Here is a 27,123-nt window from a genome sequence, read left to right on the forward strand (position 1 = left end):
TGCTGATGTAGGAGATTTAAGTCAATGGTTGGTAATGATTGAAGGAGGCTAGACTGGGGAAATGTATCCTTGAGTGGTCAGGAGGCTTTGTCTTCTCATTTAAGATGAGGGTTGTAATTTCCTTACTCTCTTGCAATCAGTTTCCTGTAACGTAGACTCTGTCATTATGGACAATGATCACCTGGCGACAATGGAAGGATAATCATTGATTTAAAAATACCTAAAAATCATCATTTAAACTATGCTGTGTTCATACCATGGACTTAGAGATGGCTACTATTAAAAAGACTGTTGTGGACTAGAAGTCAGATGTAGGTGCTTGTCCCAGCTTTGCCACAAGATGTTTAATGAATTAGGTGACCTCTGACTAGAATTATTTCTCCTATTCTACAACTTAACTTTCTTTGTAACATTGGGCAGTTCTCTCAAAATGTTTCCTCACCTGTCACTTGATGGCACTGGACTAGTGGAGGGTCCCTCCTTTTCCCAAACTTATGCTTTTTTTTATCCATAGCCGTATGTTCTTGTGACTTCTCTCCGAACTTTAGTTCTCTTACAAATCAGATGAAGGGGGTATATTTGATGGTCTCCTGACACCCATAAAGTTCTGGTGGCAATCTGTTGATTCTGTGATTGTATACCTCACTTCCCTTGAAAAAACAATCATGCCAGAGAGGATCCTAACCCCAGACAGGAAAAGAATATCTCTGAAATTTGGATTGCATCATAAGCAATCATAGCAGACAATGTCAGAAAATGATCTTGCTCAGAACCCAGGTCCTGATTCAAAAGACTGAGCTGTTTGGGAAATGCAGCCATAATTACTGGGTCAGGGACACCAATTTAAAGACTCCAATCTCAAGATCAGGGGATTTAGACCTAGGAGGGACTAAAAAAGACTATTTAGTCCAGTTTTCCCAATTTATAAATGAAGAAACTGAGATCAGAAAGTTCAACTTGCCTGATATCCCAAAGATAGTAAGTAGCAGAGCTGAAATTCAAACCCAGATTCTCTGATTCCTGATCCAATACTTGTCCCATTATACCACATTTACAAAACTTGCTCAATTTTGTAGCCTTCCTAAAAAGTTTGATGACCATAGAATGTTGTGTTTATTTAGCAAGGATGCTTAACTTTTTTGTGTCATCAACCCCTCTTATGATCTGGTGTAGCCTATAGACCCGTTTCCAAAATGATATTCTGTTATCTTCATTCATAATCGAAGGAAATGTTCTTTTTCAGTTAGAATTTAATAAAACTAAAGATTCAATTTCTGCCCATTTAAGTCCATGCCCTTCCCCTCCAAAATATATCTAAAGGACCCAGATTAAGAACCTATGGTTTAGGAGAACCTAATGGTCTCTTGTACATTGTGACACATTAAGTTATTTCCTTTTCTCCCCAAATTTTATTGATCCCTTTGGCTTTAGCATCATAGTAGTTTCCACATCTATTCCTTTTTTATTCTCCCATCAAACAGCCCCTTCTTTTAACCAGAATGATGAAAAGGAAAAAAAAAACAGATCACTTAAACCAGGCAACACATTGACTCTATGTGATAGTGTATGAAATATTAATACAAGCTAACAGATAGTGCTTTTGGTTTGCAAAGGGCTTTATGTAGGTTATTTCATTTAATCACATTTCTATAACCATTGACCTCCATTTCTTCAATGAAAGAATTATATTTTCCTATTCTTCTCTGGGACAAGTCTTGGTCCCTATAGTTACACAAAACTAAATTTCATTTTATCATTTTTTTCTGACTGAATTATTCTAATCAATATTTATATTGTTTTCCTGGTTCTCTTACTTCACTCTGTATCAGTTTATATAAGTCTTCATATTTTCCTCTGAATTTCTACTTATTAATGACATTTCTTCTCTTCTATTCAGATTTTGGTTCCCAATTATTCCATTTCTCAATAGACTTAAAAACGTGAACATTTCTGTTCAAACATGAAGAGTTCTTACAATGAGAAGGAACTCAAGGAGTTATGTAGTACAACTAACTTTCTCTAAGCACAATTGTATATGTAATAACAAATGGCCACTGCTATTCCTAATCACACCTATAGAAGAAATAATGATAATACCATATAGTAAAATTATGCTTCTGGTTATATTTTGAGGTCTTAAACCATCCCTAAGGTTGGTGCAGACTCTAAGGTGGGCATAGTATCAAACTTGCCATCTTAGGTTATTTCGAGAAGGCTTTATCATCAAAAATTAGATTTTCATGAAACAGAAAGACTGACCTATTTCACTTACTCAGAATCTTCAAAGTCTACATTAGAGGATAAAATATAATTCTGAGCCTGGCATTTTAAGTCCTTCCCATTCTGTCACTTTAGCCTTAATTACTCTCCCTTCTTCTATATACTCTAAATTTCAACCCAGCTGTTTTCTGGTTTTGGCTCTCCCTCTCTAACTTTGGTAATTTGGGTCATGAGACCTCCATGCCCGGACCATAGTCCTTCCATATTTCTAATTAGTAGGATTCTTTCTATTCAACTTACAGTTCAAGTACCATCACCTCTCTTAAACATTTCTGCTTCTGTTCCTGCATCTTTCAACCTTAACATCCACATCTGAGAATGAGCTTTATTTCAGGACTCTGCCTGACTCTCTCCCTTTACCTTAATTTCGTTCATATCTGTATATGTGCCCTATTCTGTGCTTTTCATCTCTGTATCTCCAGTGCTTAACTTGTATTTAGTAGGAACTTAATCAGTGTTCATATTAAAATGCTAAGTGTGTTCATGTATTGAATTCATCTATCTCCTACTAAGTCCTATCTTATGGAAAGGACAATGTCCTACTTATTTTTGTCTTGCCTGTGGTCTAACTTCACAGCACCCTTTAGACGTTCAGTTCACTGTACTTCTTTGGTAATAATTAATTGAACATCTAAATGGTCATTTACATCCTGCTTAGGACTCTTTCTGCTAACCCCAGCCTCCTTACCAAGAAGGTCATATGTTTTCTTAGCTTACTGCTAACAATGGCATTTTCATATAGTAGACCTGCACAGGTTTGTTCTAGCAAACTAAGTAATTTTATTCAGATTCTCTTGGATTTCGTTTTTTTAATGTAAACATGCCCAGCCATAAATATCATTACTCATATTAAAGAATCCTGGTGAAACTGGGATTTGGAGTTTCTATATACTTTTCATCCATCTGAATAAAAAATGTGGCATTAATGTAAATCCTTACACCAGCCTGGCCCCTGGCTAGAAATTCTGACTCTTATTTATTCTATTGCTTTAGGACAGTTTTATTTGCTACTCTCAGTTCATCTTTGGGGGGAGATAAGAAATATAGGCCAGACTCCTAGTTTAAGCGTCTGGACTAAATTGTTTGTCCCCCTGGCCTGGCTTAGAAGGCAATCTTTTCTATGAGGGCGAGGGGAGCAGTGTATCCATATCATCTCACTTAGGAGTGCCTTAAATGCATACTTAAATATGTAATTTGCATCAGGTTCATGTGTACAGACCACACTGATTGGAGCTATCCCAGGTCAGAGCTCATTTTTGATGAGCTCCAAGTTCCCATCCAGTTCTGAGATACTATGATTCTGTGACTTTCTCATTTTTTGCTTTGTCCTCTTATATTTCCTTCTTGTATTCTTGGCTGTGCCCCTCATCAGCAGTCCCAATTTCAGGCCAACGAAGAATTCAAATTTTTAGCCACCCTTGTACATGTGCATGCATCCAGAGCCTCAGTTTTCTCATGTAAAATGGGAATAATAACACTGGTAATAGCTACCTATTGTCTAGATTAAACATATGAAGTCAGTCAACAAATATTTACAGAATGCTTTGAACCTAGTCATCAATATACAGACTTTCGAGTGCTACATTAGTGCCAACTATTATTTTTCTCCCCTCCCCTTCCTCTTACATACAAACACATACACAGCTGTATATATATCTCTTTGTCCTAAAATCACTCATGCAGAAGAGACAGGCAAATTCTTGTTGAGTGTCCCTTGACAAGAGTTTTCACTATTTTAGTGAATGGAATAGAGTTAATAATTATATTCTTTTTTTTTACTTAATCCAAGGTTATTACGATAAAGGAATAACTAGGGCATGATAATAAGAGCTTTGCCAAAAGATGCTAAATTCTAGAATATGCTGACATTTATATTCCTTCAGCAACCAAGAAACAATAAATTGTAACAAGTTAACAATGATAATTTGTTTTAACAAAAAGGAAGTTAGCCTTTGGTGGCTAAGGCAGGCTCCTCTTTTGTGACTAATACAACACACTAGGAACATATTTCCTTCTACTTACCCTATCTCCTTCAAGCCTAAAAATTCATTATTATAGCTCTGTTGAGGAAAAGGTTAGAAAGGGTTGATCCAACACTTAGCAAATTGAAAAGAAATATAGTAGCTATTTCTTCACAGCCAGTTTTCTTCCAGTGTCTATTACAAGGCTGGATAGATAGATAGATAGATAGATAGATGGATGGATAAATAGACAGATAGGCAGAGAGGGGTGAGGGAAGGAAGGAGAGAGAGATGAAAGGTTGAATAGATGGATAGATAGATAGGTGGATAGATGGATCAGTACTTGATAAAACTAGGTCTATATTTAGAAGGTTTAAGTTCAAATCCAACTGTGTTACTCAGCATGCCTGTGATCTTTGGGTATTCTTGTCTCCTCATTTGTAAAATAATGGGAGCAATTAGTAAGCATTTATTAAGCACCTACTATGTATTAGGCACTAGGATAGACATTGAGGATACAAATACAAAGAATGAAAAATCCTTATATTCTACATTTTTATCATCTGATGGGAAAAATAACAAGAACATAAATAAGTATATGCATCATAAAGCTAATCAGTATAAATGTGTTGCTTGTTCTTCATTCTTAAAAAGGACTAATGACACCAAAAAGGTTATGTCTTGACTTTCAAGTGAATTGAATTTAAGTGAGACAGGACTGTTCAAAGACATCAGGCTCACTCTCTCCTTCAAAGCCATCTGGATGGCTTTGATATAGATCTAGCGATGGCTCTAGGTGCAACTGGAGACCTTGGGCTTGTTAAACTAAAGTCTTTCTCAAGTCTCAGTTTGTCAGAGGCCATGCCCATTTGGAAATTAAGATTAAATAAGAAGTGGGGGAATGACCTTTTTTAAATTTTTTATTTTTTTTAAATTTTTTTATAATAACTTTTTTACATTATCCCTGGCACTCAATTCTGTTCCAATTTTTCCCCTCTTTCCCTCCAACTCCTCCCCTAGATGTAGGGCAGTCCTATATATGTTAAATATGTTGCAGTACATCCTAGATACAATATATGTGTGCAGAACCAAACAGTTCTCTTGTTGCACAGGGAGAATTGGATTCAGAAGGTAAAAATAACCCGGGAAGAAAAACAAAAATGCAAACAGTTTACATTCATTTCCCAGTGTTCTTTCTTGGGGTGTAGTTGCTTCTGTCCATCATTGATCAGTTGAAATTGTGTTAGGTCTCTTTGTCAAAGAAATCCACTTCCATCAGAATACATCTTCATACAGTATCATTATTGAAGTATATAATGATCTCCTGATTCTGCTCATTTCACTTAGCATCAGTTCATGTAAGTCTCTCCAAACCTCTCTGTATTCATCCTGCTGGTCATTTCTTACAGAACAATAATAGGGAATGGCCTTTTTTACTAATAAAAAAAGAAAATCAATCTAAGAGGAGAAGACCTTCAGGATTTCTGGCCAGAACAGAAACAATTACTTACAAAGTAGTTGAATACAAAGTAATTTGGGCAGGATGACTATAGCAATTTGAAATGATCAGGAAAGGCTTCATTTAAAATGTAGTACCTAAGCTGTATGTTAAAGAAAGACAGGAATAGGTTATGAGGTATACATTCCAGATATGGAAGATGGCAAGAGAAAAAGGACAGAAAGAGGAAATAAGTGCTATATATGATGTACAGAAGAGAAGACCAGTTTGACTGGATCACATAGTAAAGGGGAAATGCAATATCTAATAAGTCTAGGAAGACAGGTTGGGACCAATTTGTACATGGCTTTTCAAAGTAAAGGGAAGTGAGATCTCCTAGCATTATGTTCCTGAGTATGATCTAAACCAGATTAAAATATAATTAAAAAATATTTAATAAAAAACTAAAATACAATAAAACATAGATATTAGTAGATGGTTTTCTAGATAAGTTTGTGCCTGCAGGGATTCTTATGCAAACCTCAGTGACCCTGTTACTATTTAAATTCGATACTATTCTAGAGGTACCTTAGAAGAAATCATTAGATTTGGATGAAGGGAATCACATGTTCAGATCTACATTCAAGGAAAATCACTTAGGCAGGAGTGAACATGATGGACTTGAGCAGTGAGAGACAAAGTAGGAAGACTAATGAGAAGGCTGTTGCAATAACCTGAACAAGAGATAATGAGGACTGAAGTAAAGAGGAAGCAGCAACAGGAGTGAATAGAAGGAAGGGGTTGAATGTGAGAGATGTTATGAAGAAGGAAACAACAAAATTTGACAACTACTGGCTATGCAAGATGAGGAAGAATTAAGAGAACAGAATGAGGCTGACATATGAACCTGGGAAACTTGAAGCATTTCCTTATTTCCCCTGTTTATCCACATCACCTCTACCATTTGTCATTTTTCTTTTCTGTCATGTTAGCCATTCTATCAGGTGTGAGCTGGTACATTTAACAAAAATAGGGATGTTTTAGATGACAGTTTAAAGGGGAAAATAATGAATTCTGTTTAAGATATGTTGAATTTAAAATGTCTCCAGGATATTCATTTTGAAATGTCCAGTAAGCATATGATGATGCCAGACAAACTCAGGGGAGAGACTGAGTCTGAATATATAAACTTGAACATCACCTGCATAAAGATAATTTAAAATTTTTATTATCTATTTATTTTCAGCATTTATCTTTTTTTAAATTTTGAGTTCCAAATTCTCTTCCTCCAAACTCCTCCTACACTTATTGAGAAGGTAAACAATATGACATCAGTTATACATGTGAAATCATATAAAACATTTTCATATTAGTCATGTTGCAAAAAAAGTGAAAAAATATTCTTCTCTTGGCACATTTAAAGTCTCTCTCTGGGAATAAATAGCATTTTCTTTTATCACATCCTTTGGAATTATTTTGAATAATTATATTGATCAGAATAACTAAGTCCTTCATATTTAATCATCATTGTAATCATCATTACAACCATTTCAGTCATCCTAATTTATATTTTGCCACTGGACCTAGATGACTCCAGAGGAGAAATGAAGCTAGTGACTACACAACCCTCCCTCAATTAAATCTGATTCACTTATATATCATGCCATCACCTCCCTGATGTCATGGTCCTATTTGAGAATGAAGGACAAACAATCCCAACTACTACTGTACACAGTGATTCCAGGTTCTTCTAACTTCACTCTGTATCAATTCATATAGAGCTTCTCAAGGTGTTTTCTGAAACGTTTCCCCTTGTCACGTTTATTGCACAGATTGATGATGCTATCACCATTATATACCACAGCTTTTTTAGTTATTCCCCAGTTGATGGGTATCCCTTTAATTTCTACTTTTTTGCCACCACAAAGTGATCTGCTATAAATATTTTTGTATAGTTACTTTTCCTTTTTCTTTGATCTCTTTGTGACATAGACCTATTAATGGTTTCAGTCAAAATATACATACAATTTTATAAACTTTTGGGCCTACTTCTAAATTGTTTCCCAGAATGATTGGACTAGTTTATAATTCCACTCACAGTGCATTAATGTCCCCATTTTTCCATATCCTCTATAGCTTTTATCATTTTTTTCCTGTCATTTTAAACAATCTGATAGATTGTAAAGTGGTACTTCAGAGTTGATTTAATTTACCTTTATTGTTATTAGTGATTTAGGACATTTTTTATTTGACTACTGATAATTTGATTTCTTCTTCTGAAAACTGCCTGTCATTGAGAAGATTGTTAAAGCCATGGGATATGATGAGATCTAGAAGCCTAGAGCAGAACTTGGGGGAATATTGAGAGTTCAGGAGTATGACATGGAGGATGAGCCAGAAAAGGACATATTGAAGGAGTGGTTGGACAAGTCAAAAGTGAACCAAGAAATTCTAGTTTCACAGAGAACTAGAGAAAGAGTATCCAAGGAGGGTAAGTGATTAACAGAGTTAAATGCAGCAACAATGTCAAGAAGGATTAGGACTGAAAAAAAGATAAGATTTAGAAATTAAGAATTCCTTAATAAGACTATCCTTTCATATCATCCCTTTGTATGGAACTGAAGATATATAACTACAAGTGTAGTTGGAGCTTTTCCAGTCTTTTTATATCTCATCCCACCTCCACCCTTAACCCCCTCCACACATATTGTTAATTAGATCCAGTGACCCTATTCTCCTAGCTATTCCATCCATCTCTCATCTCTGGGCATTTCTCTGGCTATCCTCCATATCTTGAATGTTCTCCCTTTTCAAATTCTATCTTCTGATTTCTCTGGCTTTTTTTTTTAAGTCTTAACCAAGATCCAGGTTTTTACAGGAAGCATTTCCCAACTCTTCTCTCTGACAATTATTTTCTATTTATCCTGTAATAGCTTGTTTGTACACATTTGTTTGCTTGTTGTCTTCCTTGTTAGATTGATTGAAAGCTCTCTGAGGGCAGGGGCTGCCTTTTGTCTTTTTTTGTATCTTAGCACTTGGCTAATTATATCTTAATAAATGTTTATTGATTGATATTGAGTGATTAAAGAGATCATCAGCAAGATGTTCTTTAATGTCCCCTCTAGCCCTTATGCTATTGCTCTTTTTTTTTCTTTTCTTTCCTCTTTGCAGTCCAAACTTATGATTTCTTCACTGTAGGAAGCTCCCAGTGTAGCACAGGTAATACTTGACCAGGTTTTCCTGACTTCACTGTGAGACCTCCATCTACTCCATCACAACTGTTTCTTTTGAGCCTATTATCAATATTAAATTAGTTATGTTGTATTCATAAGGAAATAGGAAAGTCTGGCTTGGTGAAATTTGGCAGGTATTGTAGGGCCCTTATGATTCTTGAATTCTATTCCTGACGAGGCAGTCCTGGAAATAGCAGCAATAATGATAACAGGCATGATGATAACAATCCCAATAACACAAATAAACTAGCAACAAAAGCATTTGGGAAAATAGAAAGCCATAGCTTAGTCACAGGAACGTACCTTCAGAAACATCTATGCGTTCACGCTTTCCTCTAATGTGAAAATGTTCACATTTTCTTTATTTTTTTTGTTTGGTTGTTAGGAGACCAAATAATAAACATTATAGTTTCTTCAGTGAAAGGATTTTTCCCCCCTTTGCCCGGAGTCTTCTTTTAGAAAATTGGTGTCTGAGGCTGTTATAGCAACAAAAGGTTATAACCATGTGACTCTATAGCAACTGGTTGAAATTGTGAAAAATTAATTCCAGCACATTACTCTGTGGAAACAAAATAACCGGTCTGATCAAGGTCGTCTTATTCTCCACCCTCTAAATCCCTCCTCCCAATGCCACCATTTAACTGACAAAATGGGCCAGTCACATCAGGAGCACCAAATACAGCCTAGAAAATAGACATGGTGATTATTAACCATTTTAAATGATGGCCTGCTTTAAAATCAGGTTTCCAGATGCCTGTCTCAGAAGGTTGCAAGCCACAAATGATGACAAGGTTAATCAGAAGTCTTTTCATCTTCTTAAGTCTCTCTGGAATCATTGTCCTCAATCCATGCAATTTTGGGGTTCCTCATTATTTTTCTGTGCAATCTTGCCAGGACCCAGTCATTTGAATGGAGGAAGGCCCATCAAGACTTTCAGTGATGGAGGATCTCTGTGTGGAAGCCAGGAGGGAATACCTCTGAGTTCTCAGCTTTGCTGCTGTAACAAAGTTTTCTTCCTTTCTGCTTAAAAACAAAAATTCATTTATGTATCTTATTACCTTTGGGAGGCTGAAGCCGTTACCCCCATCCCTTTCCTTGACCTCTCTCTTTTCTCTCTTCACTCTTCTGTACCCTTATTCGACTAACTTCATAAAGCCAGGGACTTAAATTTTTTAAAGACTGTTTCTGACAAAGCTGGGAATTAGATTTGGTGGAGCCCTTCATAAAAAATTGAAGGCTTGCTATATTAACATACATTGATTTATTCATGGTGTTTCATTACAAATAAGTGAGGATCCTGTAATATCAGGAAAGGTTAGGGGCGCAGGAGAGCCCGGTATATTATATTGACAGCTCAGTTGAAATTGAGCCGCTTTTGGATTGAATTTGGAACATAGGGAAGGAATTGGCTAGTAAATAAGTCATGAGTTTTACCTCCAAGTGTCTGTATATCAGCACACTTGCCACCACTACGTGAAGTAGAACTCAGACAGAATTTCAAGCGGGTGTTTGAAATGGTCATGCTTTCCATTAAAGGTGTGTGTTCCCTGTGCCAGTCAAAATAACCTGCTCTATTAATAATAATAACTGACATTTATGTAGCACGTTACAGTTTGCAAAGCAATTTATGTCAGTTGTCTCTCTGAAGCTTCAAAATAATGCCAAGAAGTTTTTGTTGTTTTTTGTCCTTTGTTCTTGAAGAGGACCATGACATCAGGGAGGTGATATCAGGACTTGCAAGTGAATTGTATTTAAGTGAGGGAGGTTATGCAAGGTCACCTGCCTCACTTTCTCTTCTGGATCTATCCAAGCCAGATATAGCTCAGGATGACTGGAGATGGCCCTGGATTCAGAGGAAGGCCTTTCCAGGTCTCAGTTTGTCAGAGGCAAAACTCAAACAGTGATTAAGGCTAGGTAAAAATGAAACAAAGAACGATCTCTTTTGCCTAGTCAAAAATATTAAGTAAATAAAATAAAATCATCTGAATGGGAAAGATCCTCAGTATTTCTGACCAAAACAGAAACAACTGACATCTATACTCTCTCTGAGCCATCAAGAGTCCAAACAATTATCAAATGAGGCTTGGGCTCAGGAGATAGTTTTGATGGGGAGAGATGAAGAAAGAACAGAACTAATAATAAGTTAAATGATTTTCCCTGGGTCATACAGTTAGTAAATTGTCAGAATCAAGATGTGAATCTCAGGGATCACAAGTCTAGGTCCAGCATTTTAACAATAACAATGTAATTCTATCATAGCTCTATTCCTTCCTATATGGTAAAAAGTCAGGAACTCTTTTTTTTCCACGTATTATAAAGACAGAAAAAACAAAGAAAATGAAGAAATCCATTGTATTTTGTATCTCACTGTGTAAAATACAAAGACCAGTGGCTTTTGTTTAGCAGTAAAGTTGCAATGTCCAGCTGTGAGGAAAGCTTGATATGACAGAAACATATAGTTATTCTCAAATTAGGACCTATGGTTTCCTTTTCTGGACAGAATTGGAGAGAGTTTGTGATGGGACAGTCAATTTCTTTCTCATTTCTAACTCTACTAAATTTTGGCTACTTCCTTTAAATAAAGATGTGAGTATCAGTATGGAATAGTGCAGGGGTCCTCAAACTTTTTAAATAGGGGGCCAGTTCACTGTCCTTCAGATTATTGGAGGGCCGGACTATAGTAAAAACAAAACCTTTGTTTTGTGGGACTTTAAATAAAGAAACTTCATAGCCCTGGGTGAGGGGGATAATCGTCCTCAGTTGCCGCATCTGGCCTGCGGGCGTAGTTTGAGGACCCCTGGTAGGGTAATGAATGAACCATAGGTTTGATTCAGGAGACCTAAACACTGGATTTGATGGCAGAAGTTCTGATTTGGAAAATCAGATCTGCTACTAAAGACTAAAATGAATTGTTAACTGCATGAAGACTCTGTTTTTCCACCTGTAAATTGAAGGGTATGAACTAGGTGAAACCTAAGGTGCATCCCCTGCCCCATCCCTAAAATCATATCATTCTATAAACCATTCCTATTATTAAGATACAAAAATCATTCTGTGATACTTCTGTGTATGTGTCTTGTCTGGTAGTGTAATGATATTGTCTCTGGTCTAGGAATCTAAAGGTCACATTTGCATTTGTAATCACAGCCCTGTCACAATTTGATAAACTGAAGGAAAGTTTTTTTTTCCCTTAGATTGCCATAGTCCAGAATTCATCACTAAACAGCCAACCAATAGGTGATGAGTTTTTAAGGATCCAAAGCTTCTTCCCCAAATAAAGGCCCAACTTTTCAAAAGTAATATTTTTTCTATGATGCTTTGAGTTATAAATTTTATAAATATAGTGTTTCAAGTTATGAATCACAACCATCTCCAAAGAATTAAGTTGAACATCAACCAAAGGATAATGTATATATTTTACTTATGAAGAAAAGAATAGAACAAGTTGTGTAAAAAATGTGATTTAGAGAGATGTATGCCCAGAAAAGAAGGTGGACTTCTACTGTGGAAAGATCAACCAACAAATAAATAGCCTGTGTGCTCATTTGGCATTCATATAACATCAAGAGACATAAAAGAGGATCACCAGAATGTTGAGTGGATCCCCGTGAAGGATTTAAAGGAGGGCATGAACAAAGATTTAGAGGGCATGGATGACTTGAGATTTGCAGTACTGGCAGGAATACCCAAAACCATGAGTTTCAAAATTCACTCAAGTCTTATTAGGATTGGAGTAAGAAGAAAAGTATCTTATTGGTACAAACAAACAAATACAGCTTCTTTATTATAGACAATAAACAACTTGTTTTTTCAAACTGAAAGGTGATTTTTGAAGTCAAATTTCTTATTCTCTGTGCTGGCTACTGCATTCTTATTTTTCAGTTCCATAATTAAAAGTGACTTCATCCTCTCAAGTGAAACACACACACACACACACACACACACACACACACACAAACATACACAAACATGAACCCACACTGCAGGCAAATATTAAAATACAAAGATTTCATAATTATACCATGATTTATGGTTCCAAAGCACTTTTTCCACACGTTGCCTCATTTAATCCTAATGACAACCTGGAATGACCCTGAGAGGAGAAGTATTATTACCCATCCTTGATAGATAAAGAATCTGTGTCTAAGAGAGATCATGTGACCTGGCCAGTCATCATACCTAGTTCATTCAAGTTCATTATCCTTTCAAGGGAGGTTTTTAGCTGTTAGCTTTAGAAAAATAATGCTTGTGCTCAAAAGTGGGGAGCTGGGGGTAGTCTGAGACATCAATACTTAAGATGTAAATGAATAAAAGTTACTCTAAAATTCTAAAGACCCCATTTTTTGTGATAAATAAGACTACAAACATAAACACCACAAAAAGATGCCTCTATAGGATTTGTCACATATAATTTCCTCTCTTCTTTCTGGGGCTTAGGGGATGGAGAAGGCTAACTTGGTTTAAAAATTTTTTTTTCAGTATTATCTATTTCAGTTTGCTCCAAGATCTTTTCCCAGGCTCAAGTAGCCTGGGAAAGTAGCAAGGTTTTCTAAAACTTAGAAATGGGAGGGGACCTTAGAATTGGAACTCCTGTCAGATTCACAGATGAGTAACCCGAGTCCCCAAAACACTGAGTTTATCATACAAAAAGTAATACCACAAGTCAGTAGCAGAATCAGAATTTTAGCCTCACTGATTTCTATATCCAAATATGTTCTTTTTATATCACTTGCTTCTGATTTAGGAAAACCTTGAAAAATGAATGGTCATTAATGAGAAGAAAGCAGGAGTATGTTTAAATACATGAATAATAATAACATTCATATTTCTATAGTGCCATGAGATTTTCAGTGGGGCAGCTAGATGTTACAGTAGATAGAATGATATGTCTGGAGTCAAGAAGACTCATCTTCCTGAATTCAAATTTGGTCTTAGGCAGTTATTAGCTATGTGACAAATGACTTTATCTTGATTGAGTCAGTTTCCTTATCTGTAAAATGAAGTAGAGAAGAAAATAATAAACCACTCTAGCATCTTTACCTAGTAAAACTCCAAATATGGGTCCTAAATAATCAGATATGACTAAAACAATTTAATAATAACTCCCCTTCTTATCCTAACTCCCTAAGACTCAAAGCCATTGAACTTTCACAGATTAGCATAGATATGAGGGAAATGACTGGACAACAGCAGTGAGGTTTTCAAAGCTCTTCCCATACAAAAACCTTATAGCATACGTTGTGCAAGTTTTACTGTCTCCATTTTACATTTAAGGAAACTGAGTCTGACAGAAATCAAATGACTTTCCACAATCAGACAGTGCAAATGCCACCATTATAACCCAGACTTCCATCTCTGTTTTCACTGTACAAATTTGCCTCTTTGAAAATTGATGGTTGGGGAGGAGTAAGTAATTGACAGTTAATCCTTAAACATTTATTAAACACCTGCTATATACCAGCCACTGTGCGCTAAGTAGTTGGGAGACAAAGAAAGTCATTGGATAGCCTCCTGCTCTCAAGACTGATGATGGAGACAAAGTACAAACTATATATAAATAACATATATAGGATTACTTGAAAATAATGACAGAGGAAGAAAATCCAAGAAAAGAATTAATCTATTATTCTATTGTGATACCTAAATCTCAACTATGGAAACTCCCTCTACCAATGCAGGTCAGAACCACAGCTAACATGTGTACAGTTTCTCATGTGCGTCTCCTCTGCTTTGCCAGAAGCCAAATGTAATCTCTGCTTCTTCTTTTGCAGATAAACTACAAGGCTGTGGGCTCCCTTGATCCCAATGCTGACCTTTCCAGTCAGAGGGGGAAAGTCTTCAAGCTTCGAAATGAAACCCATCACCTGTTTGTGGGCCTGTATCCTGGCACAACCTATTCATTCACCATCAAGGCCAGCACATCAAAGGGTTTTGGACCTCCCATCACTACACGCATTGCAACCAAAATTTCAGGTATTTATTGGGAGAAGGAGCATCAGAATTGCTGTGGATAAGAAAAAGGACAGCGCCACATTGTGACTGAGATGTACTAGGAGATCCTTTAAAAAGGCTCCAGTTTTTTTTTTTTTTAATCAAACCCAATATATGAAAATCCTGATCTTGGAGAAAAACAACCACTAAAATTTATTTTTCCTATATATTTGCCATAGGACATCTTTAGATAGAAGCTTTCTGGCTTTATTGAAAGTATAAACTTTGGCTATATGTCTTGGAGGTTCATTTGTAGAATGCTACATTTGGAGTTAGAATCCCCCTTTGACTTTGAGCATATCCCTTAACTGTCTGAGCCTCAGTTTCCTCATCTATAAATTGAGGAGGGAGAAATTAAAAGAGATTATTCCTGAGATGCCATCCAGCTCAAGGGCTGTGAATTTAGCATGATGACATTCAGGAATCATAATATCAATAGCTTACATGTATAGTCTATAGATCATTATATATGTGTGTATATATATATATATATATAAAATCTCATTTGGTCCTCATAATAATCTTTGTGAAATGGTGCTATTGTTCTTCCCATTTTATAGATGAGGATACAGAGACTCAACAAGGTTACCTTATTTGTCCAGAATCAAACCTGATTCCATAAATATCTTTTATGTACTGTCTTGTCTTTCAAGGTGCCTTCATGTCCCTCTATTTAGGACTCTATTATTCCATTTGCTGGCAGGGGGAACCTTACTGGATTTGAAGTCAGGGGACTGAAGTTCAAATACTCAATCTTGCTTCTATGACCCTGTTTCTAGGATTGTGTCTTAGACTATAGCAGCCAATTTTAAAGGTCCTTTCCAGGTCTGAATCCTATGAGATTTTAATTTACATACAGCTTTTCAGAAACTTCTCTATTGAGTTATTCCCTTTATGAAATATAAAAATCCTGCACATACAAGCCCCTTTGTGCCCAGTGTTCACATGGAAGCAGCAAAACAAATTTACAGGGAAAATCAGTGAAGTTAGGGACATGAAGGCTTCAGTTCCCTGAGTGTTGAACTGTTATTTCTACTGATTAGCAACCACTATGCTAAGGAGGCCAAGGTCTGGGTTTGGCCAATTAACCTTTGCTTTCATAAGGGGTAGACTCTCCAGTCTGTGCCTTTGTACAATGAGTGGCTGGGAGAGAAATTTGGATGAAAACATAACTCAAATTGCTTGTTTTCTTGGGAATAAGTCAGGAATAGCATCTTATATAATAGATAATTATATACCCAGGACACTATCTCTGGGAGAAGACTAAACAAAAAATTTTCTGAGGAACCAGAGACCACCCACCCACCTTTGTCAAGAATTGAAATGATATATCCAAGGGTCTACATCTTCCTGTACTCTGAAGCAATACATATCCATGGAGCTAACTCATTTGTGTCTGGAATGAAATTTAAAAAGGGAAACATTCTTTATGACCCCCTTTGGATATGGGCTATCTTTCTTTTGAAGATCCCAATGCCTTTTTAGGATTCTGATGAATTCTGGAGATGTTCTCAAACTGTCCTGGCTTGGTCTAGGCTCATTGGATTGGATTTGAAGCCCTCAATGGCAAAAGAAAGCAGAAAAAAACTCATTGCCCTTACCCCCAGTTATATTCCAGATTATAGGCTCCCTGCTACTGGGTTAGTCTCTGGAAAAATGTTGTTAGACGATTGGAGTCTTCATAGGGCTTTCCCAAGCCCTATAGGCAGGTCCAAGGCTTAAGCCTGGACAGCTTGCATGGGTGTTCATAAGAGATGACATAGTTAGTGCCTGGGATATAGAATGATGGTGACTGTCCTGCATCACAGAATTACTGTCAGAGATCCCAGAATATGCAGAATTGAGGGGAATCTTGGATACTTTCTAGACTAAGTCCTTCATATTACAAGGGAAGAGAGTCAGAGATGGAAGTGTCAGTCACACCACTAATGTAGAAGAATCTGAACTGGATCCCATCTTTGAACGACCAGATCAAGGTATATGATTATAAGATCATAGATTTAGAGTTGTACTTCTTTCATTTGAGAAAAGAAAAACTGAGTCCTAAAAAAGGGATTAACTTACATGAAATCACAAAGCTGACAGGATCAGAAGGTGGAGATTTGAGAGGCAACTTGGAAAGTCCAATCCTTTAATTTTATAAATGAGGAAGATAAGTTCCTAAGAGGCTAAATGATTATCCAAGATCACATAAATAGGAAGAGGAGTCAAGCCTCAGTCTCCCAACTGTTAATCTAGCACTCTTCCCACTGTCTCATGCTGTCCTTTGAAGGATATCTCATAAATGGCTTTTCATGATATTGATGTGGACCATTTCTATAGAATAAGAAGCCATAGCAATGCTACATCAAATCTGTGGGCAGACACAATGTTATTGCCTACATTTCCAAAGACGATCCAACTGCCTTTAACTTTCAGTGCTCACATTACCAAATGTACTTCCCCCTAGACAAAGGGTCTTTACTTGTATGTAGTATAATCCTTTAGCAGTCTAATGAAACCTGTGGACTCTTTAGCAGAATAATATTTTTAAAAGTATAAAATAAAATATTTAGTATAACAAAGGAAACCAATTATATTGAATTTCTGTTATCATATGTATACAAATACATAAGTGTGTACACATATATACAAATGTCTGCATGTGTGTATATATATACATACATATATATGTAGTTATGCATGTATATCATATTCATAAATCTCAGGTTAAGAACCACAGCCCTAATCTATCTCACCCCAGTGAGAATTGGTAAACTGGTAAGAATTATTCCTGGTTAATGGCTAATCACTGGTTTCTTTCTCTCTCTCCTGTTCTTTCTTCCTCTCCCTCCCTCCCTTCCTCTTCCTCCTCTTCTTCCCCTCCCCCTCTCTCCTTTTTCCTCTCTCTCTCTCCCTCCTGGCTCTCTCTTTCCCCTCTTTCTCTGTTTGTTTCTGTCTCTCTTTGTCTCTCTCTGTATCTCTCTTTCTTTCTTTTTTCCTCTCTTCTCCCCTACTCCTCTTCTCTCTGTGTTTTGCTCTCTCTCCCTTTTCCCTCTCTTCCCCTTTTTTCCTCTCCTTCTTTCTTTTCCCCTGCTCCTCATTCCTCCCACTCTCCCTCCTTCTCTTCTTTCCCCATCTCTCTTTCCCTCTTCCTATGTTCCTCTCTTTTTTTCTCTTGCCCACTTTCTCCTCTTTTCACAGCTCCTTCAATGCCTGAGTATGACACAGATTCACCTCTGAATGAGACAGACACAACCATTACTGTCATGCTGAAGCCTGCTCGATCCCGGGGTGCACCTGTCAGGTGATTCTCTGTTGGGGGGGAGGTCAGGGGGCATATCAGATCTCATTCCTCCTTCTAGGGCCATTCATTTCTTTTTCTTCTGCATCAATGATACTGACACATCCTGGACAATGACAAGCTCTGAGAGCTTAACTAGGAAGAAGAATAGCATGAGGCAAAGCTAGAAGTGTGGGCATAGAATCTGTTTCCTGGACAGACAGAAATTCTCCAATCCTACAGAGAAAGGTCAAGGAGGAGATTCAGATCAGGGAGGGAATGAAAAGGACCCTGTTTCTTCCAGTTCACTTCTTTTAACACTGCAGGAGTTGACTTGGGGAGAGGCTTATTATCTCCATGAAGCAAGATTGGTTCAGTTGGATCTTTCTCAGCCCAATTCCTAGAAACACTGGTGATGATCGGGATACTGCTATAAAGGTCAATGTCAAATGTACTTAGAAATAGGAATAATAATAGCATTTATAATGCTGTAAAATTTATAAAGTACTTTGCAAATACTGTTGCATTTTATTCTTATAACAATCCATGGAAGTAGGTACTGTACAATTATTTTACAGATAAAGTAATTGAGGCAAATAGTGGTTAAGTGACTTGCCCAAAGTCACATAACTAGGAAGTATTTCAAGCTATATTTGAATTCAGATCTTCTTGATTCTAGAGTCATCTAGGAAATTAGAACATTCATTGAGCCACCTGCCCATGATTTCCTTAGCATGGTGAACTTCCATGTGAGGAGAATATTACTACCAGTTCAGGGCAGCACTTTTTAAATGGTATTTTATTTTTCCAATGCATGCAAAGACCTTTGCAAAAGCTTGTGTTCCAAATTTTTTCTCTCTCCTCTCCCCATTCTGCCTCCCCAGGGAAGCAAGTAATCTGATATAAGTTAAATATGTACAATTCTTCTAAACATATTTCTAAATTTGTTATACTGAATAAAAAAAAATCAGATCAAAAGAGAAAAAAATGAGAAGGGGAAAAAACAAGCAAACACACAACACCACAAAAAATGATTAAAATTCTATGCTTTGATCCACATTCAGTCTCCATAGTTCTCACTCTGGATGTGGATGGCACTTTTCATCACAAGTCTACTGGAATTGCCTTAAATCACCACGTTGTCGAGAAGACCCAAGTCCATTACAGTTGATCATCATATAATCTTGTTACTGTGTACAATATTCTCCTGGTTCTACTCATTTCACTTAGCATCAATTCATGTAAGTCTTTCCAGATTTTCTGACATCAATCTGCTCATCATTTCTTATAGAACAATAATATTCCTTTACCTTCATATACCATAACTTATTCAGCCATTTCCCAACTAATGGGCATCCACTCAGTTTCCAGTTCCTTGCTACCACAAAAAGAGCTGCTACAAACATTTTTGTTCATGTGAGTCCTTTTCCCTCTTTTTATTCCTCTTTGGGATACATACCCAGTGGAGATACTGCCAGATCAAAGGGTGTACATAGTTTTATAAGAGTAGAACTTTTGATGTTACTTATAGTATTAGAGAATTATTTAGAAGGTTTGAGAGGTTTTGACTTCGCTAGGATCACTTGTCCAGTATAGGTCAGAGATAAGATAAGAATACAAATCCAAGGTCAGCTCTTTATCTACCTGGGCACTTTGTCTCAATCATCAAGTTACGTGAAAGATATGTTTGTGAAGGACAAAGGTGAGAAAAAGAAAAAGCACACAGCCTGTATACTACCTAGTATAAATAATTGTCATGTTATGAAACTGGCAAATCCAGCCAGAATTTCAGGGAATTGAGAACTTTGGGTGCTCTTGTCAGTCTGTCCAGACAAGATGTTCAGGATCTGCCCTCTTTTAAAATTGTGGCTTGGAGACATGCCTCTATGAGCTGTACACAGGAGGATTTTAAAAAGCCCTTTATCCCCGAAAGCCTATGCTTGCATCTTTGGGTGCCATTCTTTCAGACAAAAGAGTGCTTCCATTCCTGGCAAGGCCTGTGAAAAAATGGTATTCTGGCAGGAAAAAAAATCCTTGTTGAATATGTCCACCAGTTCAGAGATTAGGTGAGTTTGTCTCTGGTTTGAAGACCTAGCTGAGGAAGTCTTCCCAGAAGAAAAACCACTCTAGGAATAGGATTAAGAGCCATAGGTAGGGGTGTTGAGCACATGTTTTTGGTCTACATTACTCTTCAGTGTGATACTAGATTAAAATATAGTTGAGAAGATAATATAACAAAATAATAAAAATACCAAAAAAGATAATATTTTGAGACAAAGTTAATATGCAGAGTCAATATGCAGCCCTCAGAGAGCTTTATAAATTAATTAATGGGGCCCCATTTCTATTTGAGTTTGACACCACTGCTTTAAGAGACCTCAGAGGCCATCTAGTCCAATGTTCTCTTTTCATATAAAGAACTTGAAGGGGGCAGCTCAATGGTGCAATGGTTTACCAACTCTGAAGTCAGGAGAATCTGACTTCAAATGCAGCATTCTGGGCAAGTCACTTAACCCAATTGCCTCACCAACCCTCCACCCCAACAAAGGAAAGGGAAAAAAAAGGGAAAAAAAGAAACTGAGGCCCTGGAGAGAGAAAGGTAAATTTTCTAAGTTAACACAGGGAGTAAGTATCAGAGGCAGGATTCAAACCTGACCCCCTGGACTCCAAGATCAGTACTTTGCCTGCATCATCTTGCCCATATAAGTCTTTCCAGGATTTTCTGATATCAGTCTGCTCATCATTTCTTATAGAACAATAATATTCCTTTTCCTTCATATACCATAACTTATTCAGCCATTTCCCAACTAATGGGCATCCACTCAGTTTTCAGTTCCTTGCTACCACAAAAAGAACAGCATCAGTCCTAGAAGCTCAAGGATTTGTTTGTGTATGCTCAAAAAATGATTTTTGTCAAGCACTTCAAGTTTTAAAAAGCATTTTCCAATGGTATATTTTCATTAAAAAACAGGCTTCAGTTCCATTTTGAAGAGGAGGACATAAAGACTCTGAGAGGTTCATATAGCTAATAAGTATTAGAGGCTCCTATTCATACAGCTAAGTATTAGAGGCAGGGTTTGAATGAAGGTTTTCGTGATTCTCTGATTCAAGTCTAATTCTCTAACCATTATACCACATTGTCTATTGTGAGGTTGTTGGGAAGATTGCTTGTCCCACCTCCCATTCAATAAAAAAAAATGACATTGAATGAATTGTATATTTAAATAGAGCAGTCTTTGTTGTTATTTTTATTGGCTTCCATTATCTTCCCTGTACCCCAGGGTCCAAATCACAGTCCTGCACAGAGATTATGAGAAGGAAAATAAACAAAACACAAATCATGGGCAATTCTTTGCTGTTCCCTTGGATACCTCCAAGCTCCAAATGATGATAAGTTGACATATCTTTAAGACATGGTTATTATGAGTGATGTGTATATTGGTAATAATGTACCATGTGACTGGGCATTTGTATATTTTATGCTGTTTTCTGCTTTGCTTTCTGAGAATCCTATTTACCAAACCATGAATGCCTTGTGGGTCCCACCTGCCTCACACTATATCCGTAGATCACTATCCTGTCTCTCATTCTGCCTTCAAATCTAGAGATTAGAATCATATCTAAGAATTAATTATCCTAATGACAAGTAGCCTCATTTGAAGGGGTGAGGACTTTAACTAACACTATCATATCATTAGTAGAAAGCAATGAAACACTGCCATGATAGAGACTTCAAAAGGTAGAGGAACCAAGATGAATTTGGAAGGGATTCACCCTAGTCTGCCATCTAGTAGCTTCCTAGTTTAACTAAATGATCCTTGCTAACTAGGTACTGAGTTCTGTTCTACTACTGAAGGACTGCAAGTGCCATTTATACCCTCTAAATCCAGTACCAGAGACAAAGTCTCCATCACCCCATCCTAGTTGTTGCTTTACTAAAAGCTATGAAACAAATCAGGAGGACTTTTTTTTTAACCAAGTCCAATAGTTTTGAGGTTATCTTATGGAGCTTTGGGGAAACAGTAGCAAGTCATTCATACAGGTATAATAGACCTGACAAAAATAAGCCTTTGCTTTGTATTGCTCTTTAAAATAGCTGTTATTTTTCAGTCATTTTCAATCATTTTCAACTCTTGTAACTCTATTTGGGGTTTTCTTGGCACAGATACTTACTGATTGTGGGAACTTAGATAAGTGATTTAACCTATGTCTGCCTCAGTCACCTCAATTGTAAAATGGGGATAAGAACATTTACCTTCCAGGGTTGTTGGAGGATTAAATGAGGGAATATCTGTAAAACATTTAGCCCAGTGCCTAGTACAACATAACATTTAAATGATTATTTCCTTCCTTCCAACTAGTAACTATTATCCATCTTTCATGACAGGGCTGCTGTTTATCTTCATATGGTAGCACTGAAATTGCCTTCATAAACCTTTGGGAACCAACCTAGTAATGTCCATAATGTTAAATGCTCAGAAATGACATCTATTTCAACAAAGGAGCCATGAGAAAGAAAAGAAGGAAGGAAGGAAGGAAGGAAGGAAGGAAGGAAGGAAGGAAGGAAGGAAGGAAGGAAGGAAGGAAGGAAGGAAGGAAGGAAAGGAAAGAACAAAAACAGAAGGAGGAAAGGAAAGGAAGAGGGAGGAAGTGAAGTAGGAAAGGAGGGATCATTTATGTTAAAAAAATGGTTTCTTTTTTCTCTTCCCTCCTTCCTTTGTGAAAGTGCTTTAGGAATTATAAAATGCTACACAAATATAAGAAGTTAGTAATTTCAGGCTGCTGGGATTTAGTTTAGAGAAGATTTGTTAAATCGAGATTAAGGAATGGGTAAAGTCTTTATCACTGATAAGGTCAAGTTTGCTTGTACTCTTCCAGTGCATTTACTATCTTCCATTTCGTGCAGCAATTATTTCTCTAAGAAGCATATTTTCCTACTAGATTATAAGGGCCATGAGGGCAAGACTTTATCTTTGTATCTTCCCAATGCTGAGCATAGTCTATTACACATAATAGATATTTAATAAATGTTTGCTGAATTGAATTCATCATTAGAGTAGCAGGAAAGCCTCTTAAAAAGCTGAAGGGAGAATCTAGTTTGCTGTGATTCTATGGATCCAACCAAAATAGGATTGACTTAATTTTCTTTCTGACACCATGATAACCAGTTGTCAAATTCTTGCTCAGATTTCCATATGTCAAAGAGCCATAATGATGGTGACCCATGAAAGGAATATAGTTAAACTCTGTCATATATGGAGGAAGAAACTGAATCCCAATGAGGAAGTAGGATTCGTCCAAGATTATACAATTAGCAACTAGCAGACTACAAAGCCAGGGTTCTTTCCATTACTAAAAGCTTGTTCTCGTTCCATTTGGGGTAAAATGGGGTGGAAAGGAAGCGAGGGATGTGATGTCAGGAAAGCGGTTGAGTAGAGTGGGAAAGAATACTGAATTTTTAGTAGAGAAACTGGCCTCTGACATTCAATAGCTGAGTGACTATAGAGGAGTCACTTACATGTTCTCTAAAGTGGTAATTTTTAAAAATCTACATCACCTTCTTCACAGTATTTCTATAAGGGTCAATGAAGTGATATATATATATAAAGTGATTTGTAATTTTTAAAGGACTAAGTAAATGGCATTGTAATCATGTCATCATCCCAGTTCTGTCCTTCAATACTTTGGTTAGAGGGCAGCTAAGTCAGTTAGAGCAGGGAGAGTGGAATCAGAAGAATCTCAGTACAAATTTAGCTTCGTTCTTACTAGCTGCATAATCTTGGGTTAGTCACCTAACCCTGTTTGCTACAAGGCAATTAGGTGGCTCAGTGGATAAAACAGTAAGCCTGCAGTCAGGAAGATCTGAGTTCAAATGCAGCCTCAAGCATTCACTTAGCTGTATGATCCTGGACAAGTCACTCAACCTGTTTATCTTAATTCCCTACAGAAAGAAATGACAGTGTCTTGGCCAAGAAAACCCCACATGTGGCATTTCCCTCTCTCATTCAAAGCCAAACCTGTCCAATTTCAGCTTGTCTGGCAGTACAGGTGAATGAGAGAAGCCCTACCTGGGTCAATGTGAGAGGCCTGAAATTTGGGGCCCCCATCTATTCATTGCTATAACTGCATCCACTGTGCTGCCTGCTCTATTTCTAGAATACTTCCCAATGGAAATTTATTACCTTAACGTGGGTTTCCTCAGGCCTCTGAGAGTTATTGGTTTTTAAGTGACAGAAGTGCAGAATCATTTAAAAGATCAATCAAGCCGGGACTTGAATGTAATATTTAGCTCCTACTAGAATGCTCACAAACAACCTCTGGCTCCCCACCCTGTCACTCTGATCTGTTACTACCTTCAGAAGAAGCTGCTTGACCTTTTAATAATCTTGATATGGTCCCCACAGTGAGACTGAGGGTCATTTCCCAAAGCTGTGGCAGACCCATTCCAAACATAAATCAGTCTCTTCCTTTTGTGGACAAATAGTGGCAGACTCTTCTTTTCTATTACTAGAACAAAATGTTGGAAAGAGTAGGTTTCCCCAGTTTTTCCTAGAAGAATTTTCAAATGAAAATTGACCCTGCCCCCTTCAGGGATCCTACCCTGTTCTATGGTGAATCTTGGACAATGAGAGAGAAACCTTTTTGCTAAAAATTTATTTGAGAAGAGAATGGCATTACTGAATGGAGTGGACAAAAGCTAGTGGTCAAGATGGTGCAATGAGTCATGGCTAAGGAATATGAAGTAGCCAAAAACAATCAGGAAGAAAATAGGGCAGCATGTGGGAAGTAAAATCACATGTAATAGTAAATCTGCTATGTTCTTCCAGCTGAATAGCAAAAGCAAATGAGGACCTTGAAATCCAAATTATTTCAATGGAGCAATTCATCACATATACCAGCAAGGAGCAGCATCTTACTCAAGGCCTTGGTGTCTATATAACACTCCAGGAAATGTCAAGAATTATTATTAAATTCTTTTTTTTAAATGACCCAATTTTAATTTTGTAACAGTAAAATATATACACTATAACACTTTTAGGAAATAAGGGATTATTGAAAAATCAAACAAATAAGAATGGGAGTCTTAACTTCTACAAGTATGGATAGTAATTATAGGAATGAAAGAAGTCATGTTCAATTATCCAATTGTCCTCCATTGGGATAAAGAATCTAGTTCCAGGCTAACACTGCACTTTGGGTTTTCCTTTGATGAATTCCTATAGCATGTAAGCTCCTTGAAGGTAGGGATTTGCATTTTTCTCCTTTGTATGCACACAGCAGATACTTATTAATGCTTGTTGACTGATGAGCCAATTAATGAAGTTCTTCTGTGTAGAACTTAGTTCCTCCGTTGAAATTTTTCTCCATTACTTCTTTGTGGGAGCACATGGGATCTAGGAGGCTATTACCAGCAGAGCAAAAGAACTGGTAGGTTCCTCTCAAGCTGGAAAGGTCCAGTGACAACAGGTCAATTGACTGCCAGAGCATCTGATAGTCAGATTCCAATTTGGCTGGGTCTGGAAAAATCATTTCCAGAAGATTTTCTACCAGTTGATGACCATTGCAACTCAAAATGGCTGTCTATGAATTCATGGAAAAGTTTCATTCTTCACTAGTGGAGGAACTATCCACAGTCATGAAATCATCAAATCCTATGTCAAAGAGTAGATGACAAATGCTTTCCTCAGTCTCTTTACTTTTAGATTCCATGATGGATTCATCTACCATGAAGGAGAAGAATGAGCTTAAAGGCTTAAAAATTTAAATAAATTATTTCCTCTTCTGGCCAGCCAGAAACTAAAGGTTGATAGAGAAAACTAAAGGATGCCAGAAATTCTGATTTGGGGAAGGAATGGATATATATAAATATTCATTCTTCCATAGTCTGGTAGCTCTTTGTGGACCAAGGATATAATGGGTGGTGTAAGCACTAGGCATTCTCGGGCAGTGGTATAAGATGACAATTATAACCTCCAGGTTACCAGTCTGGACATTTGGATAGGTAAGGGTTTGCTGGGGCAAACTGTGTCAGTCAGTAGAAGCCAATAAAGAGGTCAGACTGAGGGAACCATAGGCTTGGTCTGAAGATCTAAAGAAGCATTAAGACAACTTCCTAGCATCAGGAGAGAACTCTGGCCATAGCTGGCTGCTCTGACAATGGTCTGAAGGGTTCTTCAATGTTTTAAACTGTAGTAGCTCAGCCCTCCCTGTTCAAGCCCACCCACCTCCACCCCATCACTGCTCAATTACCTTTACAAGTTCTCTATCTCCTCTCAGATAAAATACAAATTACCATGGTTAGCATTTAAAGCCCTTTATAATATGGCTTCATCCTACTTTTATAGAATTATTTCATTTAACTGACCTTAATATAGAGGCAGTATGGAAGGTAGAGAACTGGCCTTGGAATCAGGAAGATGTGCCTCCAAGGACTTGTACTCCTATTTGGACAAGTCGTATACCTTCTCAATTCCCTAGGAAATTCTCTAAAACATTTAATGAAAGAAAAACTGCTTATTTGCCTTGGTAGAAGGAGTTTAGGGAAAATTTCCTGTAGAGATAAAGTCAGAAATCTAGCTAGTTCAGACATTCTTCATTTTACAGAAACAGGGTCCCTTCTTGTTCCCCCAATTCAGTATTCCATCTCCTGCTTCTGCAACCTTGAATACAATATTCTCCATACTAAAATGTACTTTCTTCTTACCTCTAGTTGTTAGAATTTTTAGTTTCTTTCATGTATTCTCCACTGAGCCACTCAGTTAGTATTGTGTTCCTCTTTAAATAATCTTATATAATAACCTACTTGTTTAAATGTTTTGTGCCCCACAATTATGTAAACCCTTTGAAGGAAGGTTTCTTTTTTGGCTCATATACATCCCAGAGTGTTTTGCACCTAGAAAGTACTTAATGTCTATAAAAAATGGAATAAAAAAGTAGAATAGAATTTTGTCTTAGGAC

At 37.1% G+C, this 27,123-nt stretch overlaps 1 protein-coding gene across 9 annotated transcripts in view; it reads left to right on the forward strand.

Moving 5' to 3' along the window:
• The window catches only part of PTPRT (protein tyrosine phosphatase receptor type T), a 1,282,972-nt gene that overhangs the window by 1,013,626 nt on the left and 242,223 nt on the right, over nucleotides 1–27,123 (forward strand). For all 9 annotated transcript variants that reach the window (XM_031953982.1, XM_031953984.1, XM_031953985.1 and 6 more), the window contains 2 exons: nucleotides 14,684–14,885; nucleotides 18,087–18,189. In XM_031953982.1, coding sequence (XP_031809842.1) covers nucleotides 14,684–14,885; nucleotides 18,087–18,189 — 305 coding nt within the window. The remainder of the gene's footprint in view (nucleotides 1–14,683; nucleotides 14,886–18,086; nucleotides 18,190–27,123) is intronic.

This window comes from Sarcophilus harrisii, chromosome 2 (assembly GCF_902635505.1).
Source record: "Sarcophilus harrisii chromosome 2, mSarHar1.11, whole genome shotgun sequence".
In the NCBI taxonomy this organism is placed as follows: domain Eukaryota; kingdom Metazoa; phylum Chordata; class Mammalia; order Dasyuromorphia; family Dasyuridae; genus Sarcophilus; species Sarcophilus harrisii.